The 26,817-nt window shown below is 36.8% G+C and overlaps 2 protein-coding genes across 3 annotated transcripts; one reads left to right on the forward strand and one right to left on the reverse strand.

The window, feature by feature from the left end:
* Positions 1 to 16,340: 16,340 nt before the first annotated feature.
* LOC140799337 (uncharacterized) lies at positions 16,341 to 20,777 on the reverse strand. Of its 2 annotated transcripts, none has more exons than XM_073153637.1 (7): positions 20,560 to 20,777; positions 18,865 to 19,463; positions 18,015 to 18,204; positions 17,840 to 17,904; positions 17,537 to 17,747; positions 16,950 to 17,272; positions 16,341 to 16,719 (listed from the first exon to the last, which is right to left on the reverse strand). In XM_073153637.1, the coding sequence occupies exons 1-7, from the start codon at positions 20,695 to 20,697 to the stop codon at positions 16,695 to 16,697; spliced, it is 1,551 nt and encodes a 516-aa protein (XP_073009738.1). In that variant the 5' UTR covers positions 20,698 to 20,777; the 3' UTR covers positions 16,341 to 16,694. The 2 variants fall into 2 exon arrangements, with proteins under 2 accessions (XP_073009738.1, XP_073009739.1); XM_073153638.1 differs by having other exon boundaries at positions 16,946 to 17,272.
* Positions 20,778 to 21,216: 439 nt separating this feature from the next.
* On the forward strand, positions 21,217 to 25,800 carry LOC140799338 (uncharacterized). The gene is made up of 3 exons (XM_073153640.1): positions 21,217 to 21,455; positions 24,182 to 24,309; positions 25,022 to 25,800. Exons 1-3 carry the CDS (start codon positions 21,287 to 21,289, stop codon positions 25,298 to 25,300), a joined length of 576 nt encoding a protein of 191 aa, XP_073009741.1. The 5' UTR covers positions 21,217 to 21,286; the 3' UTR covers positions 25,301 to 25,800.
* Positions 25,801 to 26,817: the final 1,017 nt, after the last annotated feature.

Here is a 26,817-nt window from a genome sequence, read left to right on the forward strand (position 1 = left end):
GAGGGTGCACATGCAGCCCCTCCCCTCCTCTCCCTCTTCGACACGTGACGAGGTACAGAGAGAAATCACGCCTAATCCGAATCAGATTAGATCTGGATTTTTCTTTAATCTATAAATTAAAACCCTAATCATCTCTCTTTCTGCTTAACTACCTCAGCCCCCTTCTCTCTCTCTTCTTCCTTCTCTCTCTCTCACTTTCTTCTTCCTTACTATCGGAATCGCAACGTGGGTTCGGCCCGTCGGAGCTTCGCCGGAGAAAATTGGGACCACCACACTCCTCCTTAGTGAGCCATCTCTCATCCCTCTAGTTTAATTTCGATTTAATTAAGTAAATTAAAAATACCTAATTTGGGGGTTCTTCGGCTTCGCCGGCAAATTAGGTCGGCCGGCAGCTTCGGGTCGCTGCCGCTCCATCTGGAAGCATTTTGCTGTTGGCCTCGTGCCGTGTGCGTTCACCGTTGGAGCCCTCGTGGCTCCGGTCGCCATCGACCATGGGATCGATCGCCGTTCACGGGTTCTCCTCCACCTCGCGAGGATGGCGGCACCGTGTGGGTGTTGAGGAGCTGAGGGTGCGATCAGCCAACCGTCACCGCGGTGGCCGCCGGCGTCTTCCTCTTTCTCTTTTCCTCTCTCTCTTTTCCTTTGTCTTCCTCTCTCTCTCTCTCTCTTCCTTTGTCTTTCTCTCTCTCTCTCTCTCTCTCTCTCTCTCTCTCTCTCTCTCTCTCTCTCTCTCGGCTTGGAGAAGACAAACTCGGGCAACCCGAGTCTAGCCTTCTCCCATCAAGTGGTTGGATTCGAGTCGGGTTGGATCCGAATCCAAGGAACCCGACCCGGTTCCATTAGTTAATTGGATTGGGCCTTAGGCCCACTCCATTTAAGTGTGGGTTGGTTGGGTTGCAAGCCAATTACAGCCTAGCCTAACTGATCTGGGCTTATTTTGGCCCAAATTATTAATTTTTTTTAGTTAAATTCTATTAATTTTTTATATACTTTTTTAATTAAAAATATTATTATTATTTATTATTAAAGGTGGTGATTTTTAGCACGTGAGTTAGGGATTTGAGATTTAACTGTCTTGCCTAGACTTAGGTGAGTGGGTTCACTCACATATTTATTTTATTATATTTCTTATTTTTGTCGGACCATGTAAATTTTCTGTGTGCAAAATTATTATTTTTATCTGTACGTGCAAATTTAATTGTTACATTTTTCTGTGTGTATTTAATCATTATAATCAGTGCAACACCATACTTTGTGCAAATATTGAAATTTGTGAAAAAAAAATGAGACTAGCATTTGTACGACTTTGAGAACAGTCCCGATATAAATCACTTGCGATTTTCTATGGTGACTCAAGTCTATCCGGAAATCCAGAGAAAAATCCTAAATCAGATCACTATGGTGACTTTCTTAGGTGACTCTGGCGGGGTTAGGGAACAGTCCTAGGATTAATGAGAAATTCTTAGGTGACTCTAACTTTTCTCAATGGTTAGTGGAAAAGATAGAATGTGTTGATCACATAGTGATACCATCTGATGACCCTAACCGGATTAGCTATGAAGAAAATTCTCCAGCGTCATCTCGAGGTGACTTCTAGTTGATGTGGATCCATAGGGTTTAGACACATTGAGACATTTGACAGTATAAATATTGAAAAGATGTTAATATATTGAAATCGTGCAAGGTTACAAGTTGTGATTCTCTCTATTATTATCATTGTTATTATTTAAAGAGCATGCCTATTGCATATTGCTATGGATATTATTGTTTTTAGTTTAATTTTATTCAGCATTAATATAATTTAAAATTTATTTAGTTTTCGAGTGGATTCCACTCACCGAGCTATAGTTGTTGGCTCATGGATTTTTTTTTTGTATTTATTTATCTATCTCAGGTAATAGTCAGCGGGGCAAGTGAGCGAGATGTACCCGGACTCCACCTCCACTTAGGATTCACCTATTTACTTTTCCGCTCTTTTAGATTTTATGCTTTAGATTAGAAGATTTATTTATTTCGTTAGAGACTCAAAAACAATAACATTATTTTATCTTTATTGTAATTAGTTTTAAATTTTAACAAAGCAAATATTCATTTTTAAATTTTAACAAAGCAAATATTCATTTTATTTATTTAATTGCCATCGTACTCGTAGAAAGTATTATTAAGACTTCGTATATCTCAAGTATATTGAGATGCATGGCCGGTCATAATTCCTATTTCGATCGTTACCATGATTTATGGGCTGCTCCATAGGGGAAACTAACTGAATTAATCTAATTCTAGGTAACAGAATTAGTCAAATTCTAGGGATACAAGTTATTACAAAACTTCCTAAACATCTAACTATATATTACTATGAAACATTAATGTTCATCATTCACAGCTTGGATACAATACTATGAAATATTGACTTAATCTTTTAGTAAGCACATCCACAAGCTGGTCATGTGTGGAAACATACTGCATACAAATCAACGCCCTCTCTAACTTCTCCTTAAAGAAGTGTCTGTCAATTTTTTGATGTGTTTCATTCGATCGTGTTGTATTGGATTGTGAGCTATGCTGATTACGGATTTATTATCACAATAAAGTCTCATTGGGCCATCTCATTTAATCTTCAAGTCTCCTAAGATAATATTTAACCAAAGTAGTTCACACATACCTTCAGCCATTGCTCAAAATTCTGTCTTGCACTAGATCATGCTACCACGTTCTGTATCTTCTCCAAGTTACTAGATTATCACCAAGAAAGGTATAATATCCAAAGATTAATTTTCTGTCAACTATAAACCCAACATAATCAGCATCTGTGTACACCTCTAGTACCAAACCTCCATTCCTTTTGAACATAATACCCTTTCTTGGTAATCATTTTAAATATTGTAATACTCGCTAAGCTACCTACAAATGAACTTCTTTTGGGCTCTGCATGATAACTAATCACGCTCACTACATATGCTATGTTTGGTCACGTATAAGACAAATAAATGAGTCTTCCTACCAGTTGTTAATATATCTCTCTATCTAATGCCATATCTTCCTTTGCCTTTCTTAGTTTGAAGTTTGGGTTTATTGGTGTACTTGCTTTGCTGGTTTACAAGCTGGCATGCATGTTTTCTTAACCAGATCTATAACATAGTTGTGTTAAGAGATAATAATTTTCTCCCTAGGATGAGCCACCTCAATCCCAAGAAAATACTTCAGCCTCCTAATGCTTTGATCTCAAAGTCACTATCCAAACATCGACTTAGAGACTGTCTCCCGTTGTCGTCATTCTCAGTCACTATTATGTCATCAACATAAATCGAGTGTTCTGACTCCTCCTAAAGATGTGTGTTTAACAATGTATAATCCCCTTGGCTTTATTTATACCTCATAGCAATTATAACTCATGCAAATCTGTCAAACCATGCTCGTGGGTTTGTTTAAATCCATACAAGGTTTTTTCAACTTACAGACAATTTGATCGATCATATATTATTCCCATAACTTGGTGGAATCGCCATATAAATTTCTTCATTTAACTCGCCATGCAAAAAGACATTCTTCACATCAAATTATTGTAACTCCCAACTAGTTGTTAATGACAATAGGATTCTGACACTATTTATCCAAGTAATCGATCATATAAGTCTAAACTATAGACCTTGGCTACCAACCTTGCCTTGTATCTCTCTCTATCGATCCATATACTCTATAGACACATTTACAACCCACAAGTTCCTTCCATGTTGGCAAATTCATCAACTCCTAAGTTTTGTTTTTCTCCAATGCTTTTATTTCCACACTTATAGCTTGCTTCTCTTTCTCATTGGACAAACCCTAGGATAAAGTGGTAGGAGTAGGAATAGTATTTAAACTAATAAGAAAAACTCCATGGGAACGCGAAAAACAGTTGAATGATAAAAAATGAGTAAGATGATATAAAGGTCATTTGCCACTCTCTAGTTCCTTTCCTAATAGAAATAAGAATATTTTGGTGATTATTAGTCTCATGAGATTCATATTTAGATTGCAATGAAGAGTCACACATTGTTACCTCAATCTCAGGATCCGAGGCTATTTCTATTATTTTTACTAAGCCAATTGATGTCCCAATTCTCGCAGTTACCTCCCTAGCTTCCACCACGGCTTGCCTAGGTCCTATATGTAAGAACCAGAAAAAAAATATATTTAGGGGTTGAGAGAGGAGGGTGCACGTGCTCTGCACGTGCAGCCCCTCCCCTCTCCCTCTCTGGCACGCGACGAGGCGCAGAAAGGATTTTATCTAATCCGAATCGGATTAGATTTGATCCTCTCTTAATCTATAAATTAAATCCTAAAAATTTGTCTCTCTCTGCTTAATCACCTCAGCCTCTTCTCTCTCTCTTCTTCCTCCCCTCTTTCGCCTTCTTCTTCCTCACCGACGGAGTCATGCCGTGGAATCGGCCTACCGGAGTGCCGCCAGAGCCAGCGGAGATTTTTAGTATGTGAGCTAAAGATTTGAAATTTCGGTTGTCTTGCCTAGACTCAAGTGAGTGGGTTCACTCACATATTTATTTTATTATATTTCGTACATTTGTTGGACCATATAAATTTTCTGTGTGTAAAATTATTATCATTTTTATCCGTACATGCAAAAATTTAATTGTTACATTTTCTGTGTGCATTTAATTATTATACTCAGTGCATCACCATACTTTGTGCAAATATTAAAATTAGTGAAAAGAGAAACGAGATTAGTATTGGTACGACTTAGAGAACAGTCCCGGTATAAATAGCTTGCAATTTTCTATGGTGACTCAAGTCTATCTGGAAGTCCAGGGGAAAGTCCTAAATCAGATCACTACGGTGACTTTCTTAGATGACTCTGGCGGGGTTAGGGAACAGTCTTAGGATTAATGAGAAATTCCTAGGTGACTCTAACTTCTCTCAACGGTTAGTGGAAAAGACTGAATGTGTTGATCACATAGTGATACCATCTGATGACCCTAACCGGATCAGCTATGAAGAAAATTCCCCAGCGTCATCTCGAGGTGACTTCTAGTTGATGTGGATCCATAGGGTTTAGACCCATTGAGACATTTGACAGTATAAATATTAAAAAGATGTTAATATATTGAAATCGTGCAAGGTTACAAGTTGTGATTCTCTCTATTGTTATCATTGTTATTATTTAAAGAGAATGTCTATTGCATATTGTTATGGATATTGTTGCTTTTAGTTTAATTTTATTCAGCATTAATAAAATTTAAAATTTGTTTGGTTTTCGAGTGGATTCCACTTACTGAGCTATAGTTGTTGGCTCATGAATTTTTTTTGTATTTATATATCTATCTCAGGTAATAGTCAGCGGGGCGACTGAGCGAGATGTACCCGAACTTCACCTCAACTTAGGATTCATCTATTTACTTTTCCACTCTTTTAGATTTCATGCTTTAGATTAGAAGATTTATTTATTTCGTTAGAGACTCAAAAACAATAACATTGTTTTATTTTTATTGCAATTAGTTTTAAATTTTAATAAAACAAATATTCATTTTATTTATTTAATTGCCATCGTACTCGTAGAAAGTATTATTAAGGCTTTGTGTATCTCAAGCATATTGAGATGCATGGCCGGTCATGATTCGTATTTGGGGTCGTGACAACGTTGGTATTAGAGCCTAAAATTTTGTCATCCTAAATCACCCTTAGAGTTGTGTGGAGGTCCGGTGGCATAAGCTTAGGTTCGTTATGAAATTTTTATTATATTTAGTAAAATTATTCTTATCTCATTTATAAATTTTGAAGGGGCAATATGTATACGTGTCGTCGTCAACGAGGAGCTGCGGCCCAAAGTTTATCTCCTGACATGAGTAGGGAGCAAGAGCCAGCTCCTGCTCAAGCGCCAGCTCTTGCACCAACTGCTATTCGTAGTTCGGGATCAGAAACTGCTCCTACCCAAGCTCTTACTCCTATCTAGACTCCTACCCCTGCCTAGATCCGCACTCCTGCCCTAGTTCCTGCTACTCATACAGTGGTATCAGTGCTACAGACCTTCTTCAGACCATTGGAAGACAGTCATCGCAGACTCCGACTACATCAGAGTCAAGGCCCCTTAGTCTAGATAAGGGTACAGTGTTTGAAATTTTTTTGAAGGCATCTCCACTTGCCTTTAGAGGGACTACTGATCTGATTGAAGTAGAGGCATGGCTACTGCGAATCGAGAAGATATTGCGAGTATTGAATTATTTAGAGGATCAAAGGGTTGCCTTGACAACCTATATGTTTGAGGATCGGGCAGAGCATTGGTGGCAGATAATTGAGCGCCAGTACATTGGAAGAGAGAAGGAGCTGTCCTGGGGAAACTTCAAGAGGATTTTCTTCGAGAAGTACTATCCTCGGGCTTTAAAGAAAAAGAAACATGATGAGTTCTTTGAGCTGAGACAGGGAGGCATGTTTGTGGTGGACTTTGAGGCGAGGTTCACCGAGCTGTTGCGATTTGTTCCACATATAGCAGCGAGCGAAGAAGAGAAAGTTAGCTTCTTTGAGGGTAAGTTGCGGCCAGCCATCAGAGATAGGATATCACTATTCCAGTGTTAGACACTTCTAGAAATGGTGTCTAAGGCACTCCTCGCCGAGAGAAATATTGGGGAGTTTCGCCAAGAACGAGAATAGCAGCATCCATAGAAGAAGCCGAAGAGGTACCAGGAGCAAAACAGAGGAGGTGGTCAGTCATCTGGACAGCCCTTGAGGGTCGGGAGTGGACCAAATCCTTCTTGGGGAAGTACCAAACAAAGTCAGCTCAAAAATTATACGAGGTGTGGACGCCCCCATTCGTCTAGTGTTGGGTGCAATGGAGTACCCCGAAGCTGCTACAACTATGGAAGACCCGGCCACTTGGCGAGAGATTGTAGAGCACCACGTGGGGGATGGCGTCCGACTTCTCAGCATGATCAACAACATCGACCGTTCCAGTCTGGCACAGCGAATAATAGGCCTCCAGCAAGTAGCGGAAATCTAGGAGCGAGGCCAGAGAATAAAGGAAGAATTTATACTTTGACGCAAGAAGAGGCTGAGCACTCACCATTCGTGGTGCAAGGTACATTATCTATTTCTTTCGTTCCAGCTAAAGTCCTTATAGACTCTGGAGCCTCACACTCTTTTGGTTCACCTGATTTTCTTTCCTTATTACCTATTGCACCTGAGATTATGGAATCATATTTAGCAATGACTACACCCATAAGGAGGACCATACTTTTAAATCTTATTTGCAGATCTTGTTTAGTAGAGATAGACGATCAGAAACTTCCAGTAGATCTTATTTGTCTAGACATGCATGATTTTAATGTTATACTGGGTATGGATTGGCTATCTGCACATCATGCTATAGTAGATTGTAGAATGAAAAGGGTTACATTTTCTATCCCGGAGAAGCCAGAATTTTTCTTCCAGGGTGAGCGAAAGATTCCTACGACCAGTATTATCTTAACACTTCAAGCAAATCGATTAATGAAGAAAGGATGCTCAGGCTTTTTGGCATCGGTAGTGGGCGTGGAGCGCACAGTGCAGGAGATTCATGAACTTTAAGTGGTAAATGAATTTTCAGATGTTTTTCCTGAAGATCTACCTGGTCTTCCACCCGATAGAGAGATAGACTTCACCATAGATCTGCTCCCTAGCACTGAACCAATATCAAAGGCACCCTACAGGATGGCACCAGCAGAACTTAGAGAGCTGCAGACCCAACTTTAAGAGTTGCTAGATTTGGGTTTTACTCGTCCGAGTGTATCACCTTGGGGAGAACCAGTTCTATTTGTAAAGAAGAAAGATGGATCGATGCGTCTTTACATTAATTATCGGGAGTTAAATAAAGTCACTGTGAAGAACAGGTATCCACTACCCTAGATCGATGATCTCTTTGATCAGCTGCAAGGCTCTCAGGTCTTCTCAAAAATCAATTTGAGATCTAGTTATCACCAATTGAAGATCAAGAATGAAGATATTGCAAAGACAGCATTTAGGACTCGCTATGGCCATTATGAGTTCTTAGTGATGCCTTTCGGCTTTACAAATGCACCTGTAGCTTTTATGGACTTAATGAACCGGGTCTTCAAAACCTTCTTGGACTAATTTGTTGTGATATTCATTGACGATATATTGATCTATTCCAAGAGCAGGGAAAAGCATAAGGAACATCTGAGGACAATACTTTAAACTCTTCGTGAGGAAAAGCTTTATGCAAAGTTTAAGAAGTGTGAGTTTTGGTTGGATAAGGTGACTTTCTTAGGACATATAATCAACAATGATGGAGTCAAGGTAGATCAAAAGAAGATCGAGGCTATTAGCAAATGGCCGAGGCCCACTTCAGTATCTGAAGTACACAATTTCCTTGGATTAGCAGGCTACTATAGAAGGTTTCTGAAAGGATTTTCATAAATTGCCTTGCCACTTACTCACCTCACCAAAAAGGGGGTGAGATTTGAGTGGTCAGATGATTGTGAAAATGGCTTCCAAGAGCTCAAGCAGAGATTGATTTCAGCTCCCATCCTTTCACTTCCGACAGAGGGCGGCAACTTTATAATTTACAGTGATGCATCCCGACAGGGTCTCGGTTGTGTTTTGATGTAGCATGGAAAGGTACTCGGGCTCCACCTCCACTTAGGATTCACCTATTTACTTTTTCGCTCTTTTAAATTTTATGCTTTAGATTAGAAGATTTATTTATTTCGTTAGAGATTCAAAAACAATAACGTTGTTTTATCTTTATTACAATTAGTTTTAAATTTTAATAAAGCAGATATTCATTTTATTTATTTAATTGTCATCGTACTCGTAGAAAGTATTATTAAGGCTTCGTGTATCTCAAGCATATTGAGATGCATGGCCGATCATGATTCCTATTTCGGATCGTGACACTATAACTCTTGAGATGATTCAGCAAATGATAAGTTCTGCCTTTTTTTGCTTTAGGCATCTCAGGTAATCATAAACCTTGGTACTTTGATTCTAGTGTATCTAATCATATGACATTTTCATCTTCGTTTCTCGCATGTCAAACCTTATAATGGTAACTTTCTTATTCAAAATGCCAATGGGAGTGTTGTGCTCATTATTGTTGTTGAAAATCTAACTCTTGTGTTAGACAATATTTTTGTCTCTCTCGACTCCTGACTTGTCAACTAATCTTATATCAGCAAGCAAATTAGTTAAAGATAATTGAAATATTCACTTTTCTTGTGTTGGTTCCCTTGTGTAGGATCGAATGTCTAAGATAGTAATCGCGAAGAGACCTAAAATGGGTAGTTTGTTTCCATTATGCACTATCATTCTTCATTTCCTATCACTAATGATGGTGTTAATCAGTTGTGCATAACTGTCTTGGTTACCTAAATTTTTATTTTTACTTGATTTACTTAAATGTGCTTTTTGGCATTAAAATTTATGGTTCTATTTCTAATGTGTCTTTTGATTGCACTACTTGTAATAGGGCAAAAGTAAGGGCCTTTGTTCCTTACTTCAATATCATTTATAGTTATTTTGATATTATTTATTATGATGTGTGGATGTATTGCTCTGATAGTATCCTATGGACAATACATAATTTTTTCTGACATTTATTGATGACTCAATCATTTTAGTTGACTTTACCTCCCTAAAATCTAAAGTCAATGTGTTTGATGCTTTCTAAAAATTCTTAGCTCTTATCGAAAATCAATTCTCCCTTACTATTAAGGTTTTATAATTTAATGATGATAGTGAATACATCTTTAATGAGTTTCTCGAGTGCAAGAGATTTAATTCTCAAAAGTTCGTCCTTAGACTCAACTGAGCGAAATAATATATACATCTTTTAGATATCGTTCGAAACGTTACTTTGGGAATTTAATCCTCTACATTTTTGGGGTAAGGCTCTTTCTACAATAATTAATTTAATTAATTATTTTTCTTCACCCATTTTGCAGCATGTTTCCCCTTTCATGTATATAATGACCGTCCTAATTATACACATCTTCGTAAAGTCTAATTATACTAGACTTACTGCTCAGGAGTCAGGAGGTCAAATATGCTTTCTTAGTTATTCAATGGCTCAAAAGTTCTTTCTTTGCTTTGATCTATCTTCACGTCTTAGTGTCTCATAATATTATTTTATTTGAATCTCAATTTCTTTCAATCACATATTGAATCGTTCCCTCTTTTAGTTTCCTCGCCTGACTTCTTAGAATTTGAGTGCTTTAAGGCTTGTTATATATGTGCAACGTCGCCTAGAGAACACTCATGATGTTCCTCCTCAGTCTTTTCCTAATCCCCAACCGGTGCCAGAACTTTCTCAATGCTCCACTCGCCCTCTCAACTACCTGAATGTTTGGTTTTCATTTCACCTCTTCTAAAGTGCCTCATGTTCTCTCTCTACTATGTTAGCTACCACTACTATTCCTACTTGTCATAACTCAGCAGTGCATCATAAGGGTTGGCAGTATGTTATGCAAGATGAGTTGCGTAATTTTGAGGAGAATCAAACTTGGAATATTGTGTCTCGCCATCCAAATGTTAAGTCTATTTGTAACAAATATGTATACTCACTAAAACTATGCTCTAATAGGTCTTAGACCGTATAAGACTTATCTTATTGCTCTCAACAATAAATAAGAGTATGGGACTGATCATGAAACTTTTGCTCATCTCACCAAAATGATCATGGTTCTCACTCTTTGGCTATTGCTACCTCTTGATCATGATCTCTTCATCAGATGGATGTGAAGAATGTCTTTTCTCATGATGATCTCTAGTCCTTCTCTAGATTATGTTTCTCGCTTGATACATTCCTATTTTGGACTGAAACAAGCATCTCGTACTTTGGTTTATGAAATTTCCTAGTACATCACAAACCTTTCAATTTATACAAGGTAGTTATGATTTATTAATTTGTCAGACTTTGTAGGTTATGTGTTTTCATTGGTTTATGTGGATGATATCATTCTTATAAGGATGGACAATCATGATTGGTCATCCTTATAAGAAAGATCTGGGTCCTCTTCAATATTTCTTGGGTTTGGAATGGAAGTTCACATACTGTTGATCTTATTACCATAGCACTCTTACTCATGCTAAGTTAATATGCCTATGAAAATGAATCTTAAATTGCGCAAATATGAAGAGGCGCTTCCTCGGGAGTCCAAAGGTGTAGGACTTGAAAGGTTTATCACTTAGTACAGGTTCAAGAAAATTGGAAGCCATTACGTGTCAAAGGCAAATGTTGTGGAGTCCACAAAGGACAAAAAAAGGAAGCATACCGGTGAAGGCTCTAAAAATGGCAATGTAAAAAAATTCAAAGGCAAATGTTATGTCTGTGACAAGCAAGGGCATCGTGCTCAGGACTGCCGCTTGAGAAAAAAGAAGGAGAACTCAAAGAAGGACCTTCGTTCTGATGTTGACGACATGCATCTCTTTGCTATTGTCTCGAAAGTAAACCTATTGGTGGTAATCCTAAAGAATGGTGGGTAGACACTAGAGCTACTCGACACATTTGTGCCAATAGGTGGATGTTTTCGTCTTATCAAACTGCAATAGATGAAAAACTTTACATGGGCAATTCAGCAACTTCCAAGGTGGAAGGAATAGGGAAGGTTGTGTTAAAATTGACTTCAGGAAAAAAACTTACTCTTAATGATGTAATGCATGTGCCCGACATTCGAAAGAATCTAGTTTCAGGATCATTATTGAGTAAGAAATGTTTTAAGTTTGTGTTTGAGTCTGATAAGTTTGTACTTATCAAAAATGGCATGTATATTGGAAGGGGCTACTTGTCAAATGGCCTCTTTAAGATGAATGTAATGAATGTAATGAATTTAATGACTGTAATGAGTGTAACTCCAAAAATAAATAAAGAGGAATCTTCTTCTTACTTGCTTGAGTCTTGTGAAACTTGGCATGGTAGATTAGGACATGTTAATTATGGTACAATGCGTAAATTAATTAATCTTAACATGTTGCCTAATTTTCAAATTGATTTAAATAAAAAATGTGGAATATGTGTTAAAGCCAAATTGGCTAAGACTTCGTTTCATTCTATCGAACGAAGTACAGAACCTCTAGAACTTATACATACCGATGTATGTGATTTGAAATTTGTTCAAACCAGAGGTGGAAAAAATTATTTTATTACTTTTATTGACGATTGCACAAGATATTGTTATGTGTATTTGCTAAGAAGCAAAGATGAGGCATTAGAAATGTTTATACATTTCAAAATAGAGGTTGAGAATCAACTTAGCAGAAAGATTAAAATGCTAAGAAGTGATAGAGGTGGTGAATATGAGTCACCATTTGCACAAATATGTGCAGAAAATGGAATTATTCATCAAACAACGGCTCCTTACGCTCCACAGCAAAATGGTATTGCTGAACGTAAAAATAGAACTCTGAAAGAGATGATGAATGCCATGTTAATAAGTTCTGGTTTACCCCAGAATTTGTGGGGGAAAGATTTGCTTTCTACAAATTACATTCTCAACTGGTTACCCCATAAGAAATTGGATAAAACACCTTATGAGTTATGGAAAGGTCGAGAACCTAGCTATAAATTCTTAAGAGTGTGGGGGTGCCTAGCAAAGGTTGCAATTCCAGTTCCTAAAAGAACAAAAATTAGACCTAAAATAATTGATTGTATATTCATTGATTATGCTCATAATAGTAGTGCATATCGATTCCTGGTTCACAAATCAGATAATTCTGAGGTACATGAGAATACAATTATTGAGTCTAGGAATGCATCATTCTTTGAGAATATATTTCCATATAAATTTACATCTGAAATAAGTTTTCTCAAAAGAACTTATGAAAATAAGCAGGACCAAGAGTCCATGCAAGAAGGAAATGATAATGAACCTAGACGACGTAAGAGGGCAAGGACTTCTATGTCTTTTGGTCCAGATTTTCTAACATATTTGTTAGAAAAAGAACCTCAGAGTTATAAGGAAGCAATGTCTACTCCTGAAGCTCCTTTATGGAAAGAAGCCATTGATAGTGAAGTTGAATCCATTTTGCAAAATCATACCTAGGAATTAGTGGATCTTCCACCAGGGTGTAAATCTTTGGGTTACAAATGGATATTCAAAAGAAAGATGAAAGCAGATGGTTCAATCGACAAATACAAGGCGAAACTTGTAGTCAAAGGATATAGACAGACAGAGGGAATAGATTATTTTGATACATATTCACCTGTAACAAGAATAACGTCTATCTGATTAATAATTGCTCTTGCGGCATTATATAATCTGGAAATACATCGATGGATGTGGCGCATTCTTGAATGGTGAATTAAATGAAGAAATCTATATGGAACAACCCGGAGGGTTTGTGGCTCCAGGACAAGAGAGAAAAGTGTGCAAATTAGTTAAGTCTCTTTATGGGCTTAAACAAGCACCTAAACAATGGCATGAAAAATTTGACTTAGTTATGATGTCAAATGGTTTACACATTAATGAATGTGGTAAATGCGTTTATATGAAATGCACTTCAGATAATTATGTCATTGTATGTCTATATGTGGATGACATGATAATAACTGGTAGCAATATTAATGTAATTAAAGCTACTAAGAACATGTTGGCTAACAAGTTCGATATGAAAGATATGGGAGTTGCAGATGTGATTCTCGGTATAAAGATCACTAAGGCAACTGAAGGGTATGTTATATCTCAATCACATTATATTGAGAAATTACTCGATAAATTTGATAAAAATAATAACAATATAGCCAAAACACCTGTAGATGTGAATCTTCATCTCACAAAGAATACAGGTGAATGTATATCTCAGTTAGAATATTCTCGAATAATAGACAGTTTGATGTACGTCATGAATTGCACTCGTCCGAATATTGCCTACTCCGTGAGTAAACTGAGTTGATATACGAGTAATCCAGGCAGTGATCACTGGAAGGCGATAGTTAGGGTACTCAGATATTTGAGATACACCACTAACTATGGAGTGCACTATTCAAAATATCCAGCAGTACTTGAAGGGTACAATGATGCAAACTGAATTTCTGATACAAAAGATACCAAATTCACAAGCGGATATGTCTTTACACTTGGAGGTGCATCTATTTCATGGAAATCTTTTAAACAAACATGTATAGCTAGATCTACTATGGAATCTGAATTCATAGCATTAGATAAGGCTGGAGAAGAAGCAGAATGGCTTCAAAATTTCTTAGAAGATATTCCTATGTGGCCAAAACCTGTGTCCGCAATTTGCATACATTGCGATAGTCAATCGGCTATAAAAAGGGCACAGAGTCAAATGTATAACGGTAAGTCATGACATCTACGTCGTAGGCATAATACGGTGCGACAATTGATCTCAAATGATATAATATCCATTGATTATGTAAAATCAAAGGATAACATCGCGGATCCATTAACTAAGGGTTTAACAAGAGATCAAGTATATTGTTTATCGAGGGGAATGGGTTTGAAGCCTATCAACTAGAGTAATGACATAACGGCAACCCAACCTAGTTGACTGGAGATCCCAAGATCTAGGTTCAAAGGGACAACCGAGTTGTGGGGGCGTTCTCTGAAATCACTAAGGAATTAAATGACAGGGTGTTATATATAAATTTTCATAATTTTTTGTAAATCACTAGTGGTGTGTCCCTTCGATAAACAGTTAATCAATCAGTTAGTTGGTTGAACCCGACCCAAATGGTGCATCTCTTCATAGTGTAACTATTAATTAGTTTCAGACCCAAAATGGTGTATCCATTCAGTGACTTTTTGCATCTTTTCGTCGAGTCTGTTTAATTCTATAAATAGGCTGTCAGTCAGCATAATTAAATATAGAAAACTTGGTTCATTCCTTCTAGAGTCGAGTCTTTAAGTTTGAGTCTGCATCCGAAAGAAAGTACAGCACGGTTTAGATTCAATCAAGGCATTAGAAAGCTGCTTCCTTTCCAGTGCAAGACAGTCGTTGTATCCTGGGAGATCGACGTCTATTGTTCCAGAAGCAATCAGTGGAGGACGAATTGGTCTTAAGGAGATAGTGTCCAACACTAGACTCGACTATTCAGAATTTTATATTCTGTAATCTGTAAGTTTATTTTGATTGGATTTTTTTTTTGTGACTATTTGGAATCAAATTGTTACCGCCAACAGGAACACTAGAGAATCATGGAAGAAAGCCGGGCATTTTGCACCCAAAAAAAAAAAATTGTTTAGTTTTTAAAATAGTAAAAATAGTTTTTGTGTGTATCTCTTATATATAAATTATCTATATTTTATTATAAAAATATATGCATCTAAGTATAAAATGTAGAAAAATTTGTATATAATACTCTGTTTTATAACGTTATTATGATTTACATCCTACATTTTTATTATTTTCAAATCGAGCTTTATAATTTAGCGAATAAGTGTAAAAAATACTCGAATTAGATTTGAACTAACTCTATGAATATTCCGTTAAGTAAAACTATTTTATTTCTAAAATAACTAAAATACTCTTATTTCAAAAATAACTAAAATGCCCTTAGTATGATTTGGTTGAGGATATTTTCATAATTTTCTGTAAATATTTGCTAAATCATAGGGCTCGATTTATAAATACTGAAAATATAAGGTATAAACTATAATTTCATTAAAAGACAGGGTGTTATATATAAATTTTCCTAAGAACATAAATTAAGAGCCCAATTTTAATATTACTAAAATCTAAAGACTTTTTTCAGCGAATAGTCCAGAAGGAAGCTCTTATTGCGAAAGTTTTTCTCAGTGAACTTTCCTTTCTCCACCATATATAATTTGGAATTTGAATCTACACCCATCATTGCAGACACAAACGAAGACAAAAGTACAAATGAAGGTTATCAATCTCCTCGTAATTAATTCTAATGTTGCTATCCTTGAGATCAAAGGTAAACAAGTTAACTACCAAAAGCCATATCCTCCAGTTAACCCCTAAAGAATATGGTTGTTCAAGTTTAATTATTGTACAATTAAGCATAAACTGGACTATTACGATTGAACTAAGAAGGGAACTACCAATCATTAAAGTAATGCAACAAAAAAAAGGATAAAATGTCACTGCCAAAGATGTAGAAATTAGATGGCAAACTCTGGAAACTCTGGACTACATTAGGTAATTTAGTTGGTACAGGAGTTCAGAATGTGTGCAAATCCACTCTGTTCCACTTATCTATATCCTTCCAGTGACACATAGAGCCCATGTATCAATTCTTGGGAGCTTACAGAAAAGGAAAAGAAGAAAAGGAAAAGGAAAAAACTCAGACAACTTTTAGAGAAGCTTCTGTTTAAAGACTGGAATACTCTTCCTCAACGGAATGAGAAAAAGGTAGCATACGAAGATAAAAGGAATCGAGTAGAAAGTGTTCATATATTTATAAGATTACAAGAGAGGAATTTAGCTCTCTGATGAATCTTCCATGTGATTACCATTCATGTCGATATGACCAAGAAAAATCTGCAGCTTAGTTAGATAATGGATTACAACAGCCAATTTTCTCACACTAGACAACTGAAAATTTTAGTAGTTTGACTTCACAAATTTCCACTCCCTATATCTAGTTAGAGGTATATTCATCTTTTCCATAAATAGCATACACCCGAGGAAATTAAGTTGCATACGAAGAACTTCATAAATAGTGAGAATTGATTATTACCAAAATGAAAGAAGTGAAAAAGTTGAACATTCTTCTATCCATGACCCTCTCATCCAAAGAATTCATCATGAAACCTGCAAGCATTGTGGGGAATTCTTAAATATTTTGATTAAACTTGTAGGAAAATTGAAAATATCTTCATCCCCCGAATATTGAAACAGAGGAAAATTTTCCCTAATAAATGAAGGGAAAATTTGAACTATTTACATCATAAAATAACTAATATATAGAAACTGACTCTCAGACTCGAGGCAAAATGAGCTCCAAAGTGGAAAAGCACAACACAAGCACTTATACTACCTGCCTTGTCTGCATATCTTGCATGCCACTGGATATTTTATGCTGGCCCGCCATTGACTTTTTTCTACAATCGTTGCTAGGTGGAGGGAGAGTGCATGGTTTAGTAGGTGAAGGTGAGGCATATGATCTTTCGAGGAACTGCCTCTGCTTACTGTTCGCAACACATAGAAGTGAGTCAACACAAACTTCTTGGGCAGTTGAAGGTGGGTTCGGCTTGAAGTCCTGCAATTTTGAGTACTCCATGATGAGGTGATACATGTACTCGTACACCTGATCCATGTTCAGGTCTTGCATTAATGTCTGACCCCTTTTTCCTATAGCCTCTGCCTGTTGTGTTTTCATCCAAGCAATACATCAAAATTGGTATAGCATTTCAAAAATAAGATAAAAGAAGCTACTTCAATGAACCAAATGTGTGTGTGTGTTGTGTTGGGGCGGGGATGAAATTTAGCTTCTAACAAAAAGCAAAGCATGATGCAACTCAAATCAACTTGAAACAAAGAAATTCATTAAGAGCGCCCCCTCCAACAGCCTACGAGAAGTGGACGAGACTGCAAAATGCGGAACAGCTACGAGTTTAACATGTGTTACCTCAGATGGGTGTTCATTTCCCCAGTCTACTGCCGATTTTATAGATTGGCACAAGTTGGTAGAATTGATGGGCCAATAGTTGTGTTTTGGAATGAGACCACGGCTGAAGAAGTCTTCATACTGTGGATCTACTATGAAGGCTAGAGATCCACAAGACAAAATATATTTCAAGCTAACTGACCATGCAAAACCCTCAGCATATATCTTATAACTACAAAAAGACCATAAACAAATAAGATCAGCCATAAAAATGTTAATGAAATTTGTACATCAGTATAGTTCTATGAATTATCTATAACCAACCGGTGGTTGCACTGACTTGAAAGGTTGGAGTTCTGAAAACCAGAGCTTGATTCTTCTACCCAGTTCTGTGAAGCAAGACAAAGACACAAATATGTCAACATATAGAATGATCAAGTAGGTCAGCTTCTACAAAACATTGTAGTTACAATAACATATTAAGATACAGTTTTAATACCTGACGTATAATTTGCGCTCCCCATTTCTTAGAATCATTACAACTTAACAGTGCCATCCTGATTGGAGAATCAACATCTGGATTTCCCTTCCAGTATGCAGTTTTAGTTTTCCTCTTCCATTTCACAGCCTGAGCACCTAATTTGATGCTTCGAAACTCTTCAGCCCAGGGCTTTATGTTTATCTCAGGCCTGCAGTATATATATCAGATGAGTACAAAATATTTTCCTACTTTGTAGCTGGCGAAAGATATATTGTGTAAAAATGGATCAAAGGACTGATCCAGGATAACTTTCTAGGCCTGTTATTTTTAAGGACGAGATATTATTGGAATGAGCAATAAGAAAATGCTTAAATTCTAGGTTACTTATCGATTAAATCTAAATCATCTAAAGTAGAGTAGAAAACATACATGAGTAATCAACTTAGTTGTTTTCCTTTGCCTTGTGACCTTGTCCAGACAAGACTATTCTGCTACAGTTTTCCTATTAGAATACCTGAGAAACCCAATGTAAGCATCACGATACAGAGCATTTCACAACTTGGCATGCATCTGCTGTTATTGACTCATTTTCGCTTACCAATTGCCAAGTTATATTAACCAACACCAATATGCCTAATTCCCCAAATCATCAGAAAGGTGAGACACCAATCATTCACCACCACGATACATAATTTCCTTAATCACTGCATCATTTAATATACCTCAATCTTTTAATGGACAAATGATATACAGGTATAATATCAATCCATTTTTCATAGCAAACAGCTACATATCCAGTCAAGCTATAATATCAATAATTTCAATTGAATACACTCAAAACATTCGATCAAGAATTAGAGAATCTTACCAACCCCAGAAGGACCAATCCGGGAAAGGTATATCCCAGTGTTCCTTCGTCGTACAATACCGGAACAACGGCGGCGGCGGCGTCATCCCCTCCCCGTAATCCGATCGATTAATCGCCGGCCGATCCATACAGTCGAAGACAAGATCCACGTCGGGGATCATCCCCGGATACCTCCGCATCAGCTGCAGGATCCCCCACACCGTGAACAACGCCCTACTCTGGACGCACGCGTAGTACAGGTCCACGAACAGCCGCGTCCCGCCGCCGGAGACGATGACCCTCATAGCGGCGTGGCGCGCCGCCGCCTCCGCGACGAGGGAGGCGGAGATTCGGGAGCGCCGCCACGGGGCGAGGTCTCGGTGGATGGAGGAGAAGAAGGAGGGGCATGAGGACCGCGTCTCCGCGAATTCCGAGGCGGGGAAGGGATGGAGGTTAGGGTTTGGGCGACGGCGGCGGAGGAGGGGGCAGGAGAGGTAGGTGCAGCGGAAGACGGCGAGGACGGGGGTGTGGGAGTTTGGGTGCGGGAATCGGTGCCACGGGGTGGGATCTAAATTGTGGCCCACCAGGGTGCGGGTTCGAATCACCGCGTCCCAGATCGCCTGCAAGGAACTTTACGGTTTACACCCTCTAATTTAATATTTAACATTTGGCTCAGCTTAGCCGAGGTGCTTTTTCGAAGATGCAAGTTAAAAGATAGTTTTGCAAATAACTACCTATATTTTAACCCAAATATACGAATCCACCTGTTGCTCTCACAGTTGTATTTACGGATTTTAACCAACTTTGTGAAAATATATTTTCTCAGAGAAAAAAAATATGTTCAAATTATTTCTTATGAGCTAATCAGAGAGTCCGTAATTAACAAATATAGAAAATTTTATAAATCACACTCAATATCATACCATTTTATAATTCACATCCTATTTTTAAGAATTCGTAATCTAATCTTTTTTTTCTATAATTTTTATTTAATATCTTAGGTTAACGTAAACGTAAAAAAATGTATATTATAAAGTACTAAATATTTTATAAAATACTCAGAGTCATTTATCCACTTATTCTCTTTCATCTTCTCTATAGGATAAATGAAAGAGGGAGACGGGGAAGAAGAGAAGAGGGAAGATTAGGAAAGATAATAGAGGGGAAGATTAAAAAAATATTAGAGTGTTAAATAAATATTATAGGAAATATATAACAGTTGGGTTATAAAATTTTCATAGCTGAAATGTAAATAAATAAAATATAGGGTGTGTTTTATAAAACTCTCATAAATATATCCATCCATAATAATAGGAGGCATCGATTTACATATATCTAAAAGAAACGAGGTATGTCGCAATAAATTTAAAAAAAAGTATGTGATTACTTGCAAATAAAACCTTGTTTTAATTAAAGATGGAAACTAATTACCTGAAGAAAATAACAAATTAATGTAAAAGAGGGTTGAAGATTTATGTGCTATGAGACTTTTTATCCTTTAAATTTATTCATTTTAGTACAATTTCATAGATCGAATTAGATTACTATTAAAAATTTCACTTTAAAAATACTTCTAAGTGATTAAAGAAATTAACCAACTTTTAATTTCAAACTAACCACCGCTCGAAATTTAACGTTTCTTCATATCTGATGGTATTATATTAATCTCAACTTTTAAGATGAAAAAAAAAAAGGGACTTGATCATCGGGAAATACCGTATGGAGGCCGATGAACACGAGGAGGGTGAAGGAGAAGACGGCGATGACAGCGAAGAGGGAGAAGAGCTTAGAGGGCAGGAGCCGGCGCCGGCTTCCGAAGTAGGCCGGGCTTTTCGGCGATGCAGCCGAAGCCATTGCCGGAGTTCACGAAGGTCCGCCGTAGATGGAGGAGAGCAGAAAGCCCCCACGTTTGTCGTGCTTTACCTTCCCCTCCCCCTCCCCTCCCCTTGAAGTCGTTAAAACGTACCCGTATATGCTCACCGACGAATAAATTACCGTTTTGCCCCTGCTCGTTGTGAAAGCGAGGGCAGTACTGGAGAAGAATTAGCCGCATAAACTGGGCCCAGGACTCGCAAGAAGAGTGCAGAATAAAAGGTAAATTTATATATATATATATATATATTTTTTAGAGGCATTTATCAGAAACACCCCTATCTTTTATCTTTATTATTATCCACACCTTACATTCTGAATATTTTTTATTTGAACCCTCCATAATGGAAATGACTTTAGTACCCTTAGTAAAGTTTTTTATGCTAAGATAGAGTTTAATTGATAAATTTATCCAACGGCTCGCTAACTGCCACGTCAGCATCTCTGCATCACGATGCGATTCGCATCATGGGCGACGTGGCAACTCGAGGGAACTGGAAAGGGGGTTGTCTATGCTTCATTGCATCGTCCGAGTTTGAGAGGAGAACCGGAAGATTAGAGAAAGGTGGAAATGGGACAGGCTTTGCGGCGAGCTTCGGGAAGGGTGCGGGCCACCCGGCCGGAGACTCCGGCGGCGGCGCGGCAAGCCGAGGTCAAGAGAGCGGCGGAGAGGCCGACGCCGGAGGCGGCCCAAACGGGCGCCGCCGCCGCGCAGGATCGAATCAACATTTCCGATTCAGGTGCGAGTCCATCGATCTCTTGTTATTCTTCTTTATCTCGTGGTGACGACTTCACCTGCTTTCCGATTGGGGTTGTATCTGCTCTTGATTTCTTGTTAACCTCGTAGGAATCCATCCAGGTAGCAAAATGATTAGTTGGGTTTGGGCTTTTTCGTTGTTTAGTTTGGAGATAAAAATGGAATCTTGGCGTCCGTAAGAGCTCATTAGTTTAAGAGATGGTGACATTGTGGAGAGAGCTGTGGAAATTACCTTCTAGGAAGACCAACAACATGAGTTCTTTGTAAGATAGGATCTTCCTTGAAGTGTCTATATGATGTTGTTGCAGTTGGTATATCTCGAAATGTCAAAGTTTAGGTCTGATAATTGAGTTTCAGTAACTTCAGCTGCAAATGGTCAAAGTTTAGGTCTGATAATTGGGTTTTAGTCACTTCAGCTGCAAATGGTCAAAGTTTAGGTCTGATAATTGGGTTTTAGTCACTTCAGCTGCAAATGTTCAAAGTTTAGGTCTAATATGTGGAAGTCTGAGTGATATCCACTAGTTAGCAGCTGATAGTTACAAGAGTTCTAGGAGTCCTTTTTAGAAAATCTATATATCTAACTCTTAAGTCTACGAAGAGTAAAATGGACTTAGAGGAAATAAAGCATGACTAGATAACTCATAACACCCAATTGCTGAAAATTACATGTATTAGTGGTTCTTTTGAAGTAAGAAGAAGGCTGTAGGGTTCTGCCTAAACCTATTCGCCACTCATTTATTCGAATGTTACCTTTTTCCTTTATCAACTTTTGTTTTCATTCTCTTTCTTTTATAATTCATACTTGCTGCTATAATTGCAATAACTTCCTAGGGATGATAATATAACAAATCTGCTGCCAGTGTTTCTTTTAAAAAGAATACTTAGGAAAAAAAAATTTCTTTTAAAAATGATACTTTGGAATTATTTTTCTTCCAGTTCATATCCTATTGAATTAGAGGGAGTTAGCTGGTGTGACAACAAGACTTGCTGCTACACCATTATATCATGGGTTTGGTTATCGAAACTGCCCTCCAACATTGGGATAAGCATGCTAAGGCTGCATATATCTTGCCTTCTCTTGCTCTCTAGATCCCAACTTGAGGGAGCCTTTTGCTAAGGCTGCATACTGTATGCAAGTTAACCCTATATGGATGGCCATAGGATTACAAATGCACATTTTGCTGCATAAGAGAGAAGTGCATATGACTATATGAGAAACATGCATAATTGCATAAGGATGCTTCTCAAACGTGATTATGAAGATCCAGAAGTACGTAAATTAATAAGAATTTGCATTTTCTTATAGGATTTCAATCAAAAGAATAGAAAACAAAAGAAACAATAATTTGCATTGAAAAAAAGACTTATGAAGTGTGCAAAGTGCAAACATGTTCATCTCTACATGTGCTGTAGGTTTCTGAGAATATTGTAGAAGGAACATTTACACTTAATAGAGTTACAGGTTATGAGACTCTTTCTAAGAATTCCTATTTTGTTGGATTTCTTATAAAATCAATGTCTTAAGTCATCATACTAGAGGTCATTTCTCAATTTAAATACTATATGGAAAAGATGTTCTGGTGCATTAGGCACTAGTCAATATGTATACAACTTTATCTGATGGAAAAGTTTCCAATGATTTGAACTTATGAGCACTTAGTGCAAGGCACCTGCCTTGCCTCTTGACTTGCACTCTTTTAAAACCTTGTTGCAAACATATTTGTATTTGAATAATTATAATAAACCCTAGGAGATCGGATCTACTATATGCTATCAATAATAAAATGCGGAATAATAAGCTTAGAAAGACAATTTTAAATTCAAAGATTTTTACATGGAAAAAACTCTAAAACTCGGGTAACAGATCATGAATCCAAACTCGGATTAAAACCAATCATTAATATTATTGTAGTAGTTACAAGAACAACATACAAATCACTCGCTGATACCCACAAATAAATTTGTAATGTCATGCTCACACGAACCCCACAATGTATTATTTTTTGTGATTAATTCCCAACGTAAGTAACTCTTGAGATTGATTATTCCATTCCAGTGATTCTCGAGATGTAGTTCTTCCAAATTTAATGTAGATACGATTAGTAGAAAGTTGATTCAGCACATTTCGTCCAAAGCTGTCAGATGTTTTTTAATAGACTCCAAAAGATAATCCAAAGAGACAAAAAAAAATGGCTGCATAGGTTTTGGTTAAAATCTACTTAAATATTTCTTTTAGATAAGGTACAATAAGCCCTCAAAGGTTCTCCACGAAAGTTGTAGGTTTGCAAAGATCAACACATGCGTTTGAACGCCAGACAACCAAAGTTCCCTTTGTTGTACATCTATTCCCAAGGTAGTTAGAATGCATTTTTAATGCATGTACACCAAAATGTCTCAAACTTTATAGTTAGAACCACTTTCTAGGTAGTTAGAATCATTATACCAAAACTAACAACGCTTTCTATATGTCTTGTTTTTGCAAACCAATGTTATAAATTGAAATCCTTGACTTCAAAGTCAATTTTTCACTTTAATATTTTTCACCAAACATCTCATAACTTGTGCTAAAACTCATATATAAAATCTAGACTCATAATATGAATACAATTTTGTTTGAAGCATAATTTTTTCAACTGCATAAATACAAATAAAAATTTACAGTTTTGATTGTTCCGTTCTAATTAACATCATCTTTTCTTATTGCTACAGAGGTGGCAAGTGCAGCTAAAGATGATGAGCGATTACTTGAGGAACGAGACCTAAAATATGATGATATGCTCAAACAGATGGCTGGAAGAATCACGTCAAAACCTGGAGGGAAGCTAGAAATGGGTGAGGTAAGACTCAGAAGTTGATGGATAATGAATTTACTAGGAAGCCTTTTCTTCTCATGAGTTGTATGTTGAACTTAAGTTCCCAAATGTTTTAGATTGAGACCTGGGGGATTATGATATTATAATATCTATTTTGATGGATAATTAATCCAGTGGTCTTTTTTGTTATTCTAACTCTTGGATGTCTTTGCAATTTTTCTTCTTTCATTCTTATGCATCCAATGATTTTGTTATTAGTTATTACCTTACTATGGTACTTATTTTCTTGGAAAGTTTATACTTTCAATGCTCATTGTCTCTTCTGATTTTATTTTTTTACAATAGAAATACTGGTATAGTACTGAAAGCATCTTCTATATCTACTTACCCTTTGTGCATTCAATGAACTCACCTTCCCTTATTTTCAACTTTTAGTAGTTTCAAACTTTGATAAGATTCTATACAACTTGCTCACTTTGTGTTTGGATTTATAGGAGGTAAAGTTCACTCTAATAGGAAATTGTAGCTTGAAGCTATGTTGCTAGGGTTAGGGTTAAACTTAATTCTAGACAAAGATTGGGATTGAGATCCACATTAATTTTTAGTGAAGCTCTAGATAAGTGGAGATACAGAAAGTATTCCTGTTACTTTATCAGTGTAGGTGTCTGAAAGTATTAGTATTAGATAAACCAAATTATTTCATCCAATTTATTTGCCTTTGGGTTTTATATTGCAGGCCTTCATTGTAGAGCAATACAACAGGCCAATGCCAAAGCTTAGGAGTACAAAAGAAGATGGACACGGTGAACAGAGACCATTGCCTCCAGGAACTCTAAACGTCGAACAAGTTCATCAAATCATCCTTCTCTATCAGGGAAAGTCTGATGATCACCGGGGGAAAATGGATATTAACCACATTGCAGAAAAATTCAGAGTTGATGCTGCGCAGGTCCAAAAGATAGTGCAGTTTGTTTCATTGCACCAAGAGGATAATATCAAGAAAGCAGAAAATTAATAGCTTGTTGAATGACTTATTACTGAGGTTAGTCACCTTGATGGATGATAACATGGGAGATAATTCAATTCACTAATCGACGGCCATATCAATGGAGAATGCTATTATACTCAATATGTAAAAAGAGGCGAGCAAAGCCACAAATTCTAATTCTGGTCATGCTTGTAGACAAATTTTGCAAAGGGGTGAGGATATTCAGGAACTCTGCATGTCATGTGAAGTAGTTTTACCCTAAGATGGAGGAGCAGGAAGCTTTGTTGAGTTATTATCCCTTTAATAAAGAGGATCTTCTTTTCTCCATTTTTTAAATGAACTTGCATAAACGCACAGAGACAGGGATGCTTAGAGTTAGGTATTTGTGTACTAAAGAAAAATCATCCTTTTTGTGACCAAGATCTGTAGTTATTCTTTTGATCCCAACACACAGCCTGAGGCCCAAGCATGTTTTGATGGTGTTGATTTAGTTCCTTTTTTTTAGAACATTTCGCCAATTTGATTCCAAGTAAATTTGTAGTTTTGCAGAATTTAATCTGTTACCTGATGGTTTACTCATCTTTGCTTACAGTCGTACTAAGATATTTGGCTGCACAGAAGTTTGAACAAAGAGATGTCTGGATTTGACGAAGTGATCTGATAGCTTTATTGTATTTGATTTCTACTGTGCTTCAATAGTTTTTTTGGATTTAATTACATCCTGTCCAGCCATTAAAGTCTCGCCTCTCATGAATGAGTGCTCTTTTCCACTTTTCTTCTTTACTACATGCTTTGTTTGAACTCCATGCTGCAATTGTGCACACAATTGTGGAAGCTATCACCTCCTCCTGTTCAGAAAGCAATGTAGTTTGCTCTTGGGTAAAAGAGTGAGATTGATTGATACTATTTCCTATTTTTACGAAGCTAATATTTGATCCAAATTTTTAGGAAATTTATAATACCCTACAATTTCCTATTCCATTAGTTGTTGTTAGGGTAAAATTAACTTAAATAGTGTTTTTGAAACATAAAATGTAAAATGCAAGAGCTGATCCATAAATATCAATATATGTGAATAACAAAAAGAAAAGGTGGTTTTTTTAATAAGTTTTCCATAATTCTTCAGATTACATGGAAGAGGTAGCCAGAGAATCCTTTTGGAAATTGGTGTCGTAATATTATTTCTAAGTTGATTATCATTCATTCTATACTCATTGGATTCTTTTGTTCGAGGCAAGTGTTGTAACATTCCGTCTAGGTTTTCAAATGTTTCTACACTCTCTGCTCTACCCAAGATTTTATCATCTCTTTGTTAATTTTTAAGAATAAAATTATGTAGGATTATATATGCTATCACAATTTTTGCTTGCAAAAAGGTTACGATAGCATTAATTATAAGATTTTTTTTTTAAAAAAAATCTTAATTGTAAGATCTTCAACCATTCTTCCATATGCTAAAAGTCATTTCAATAACATTAAGAAGTTGGACATGACAATAATTAAATAGATCTCTAGGCCCAATATATGAACTATGTGCATATAGA

This window comes from Typha latifolia, chromosome 12 (assembly GCF_019914945.1).
Source record: "Typha latifolia isolate L0001 chromosome 12, TyphaL0001v2, whole genome shotgun sequence".
In the NCBI taxonomy this organism is placed as follows: domain Eukaryota; kingdom Viridiplantae; phylum Streptophyta; class Magnoliopsida; order Poales; family Typhaceae; genus Typha; species Typha latifolia.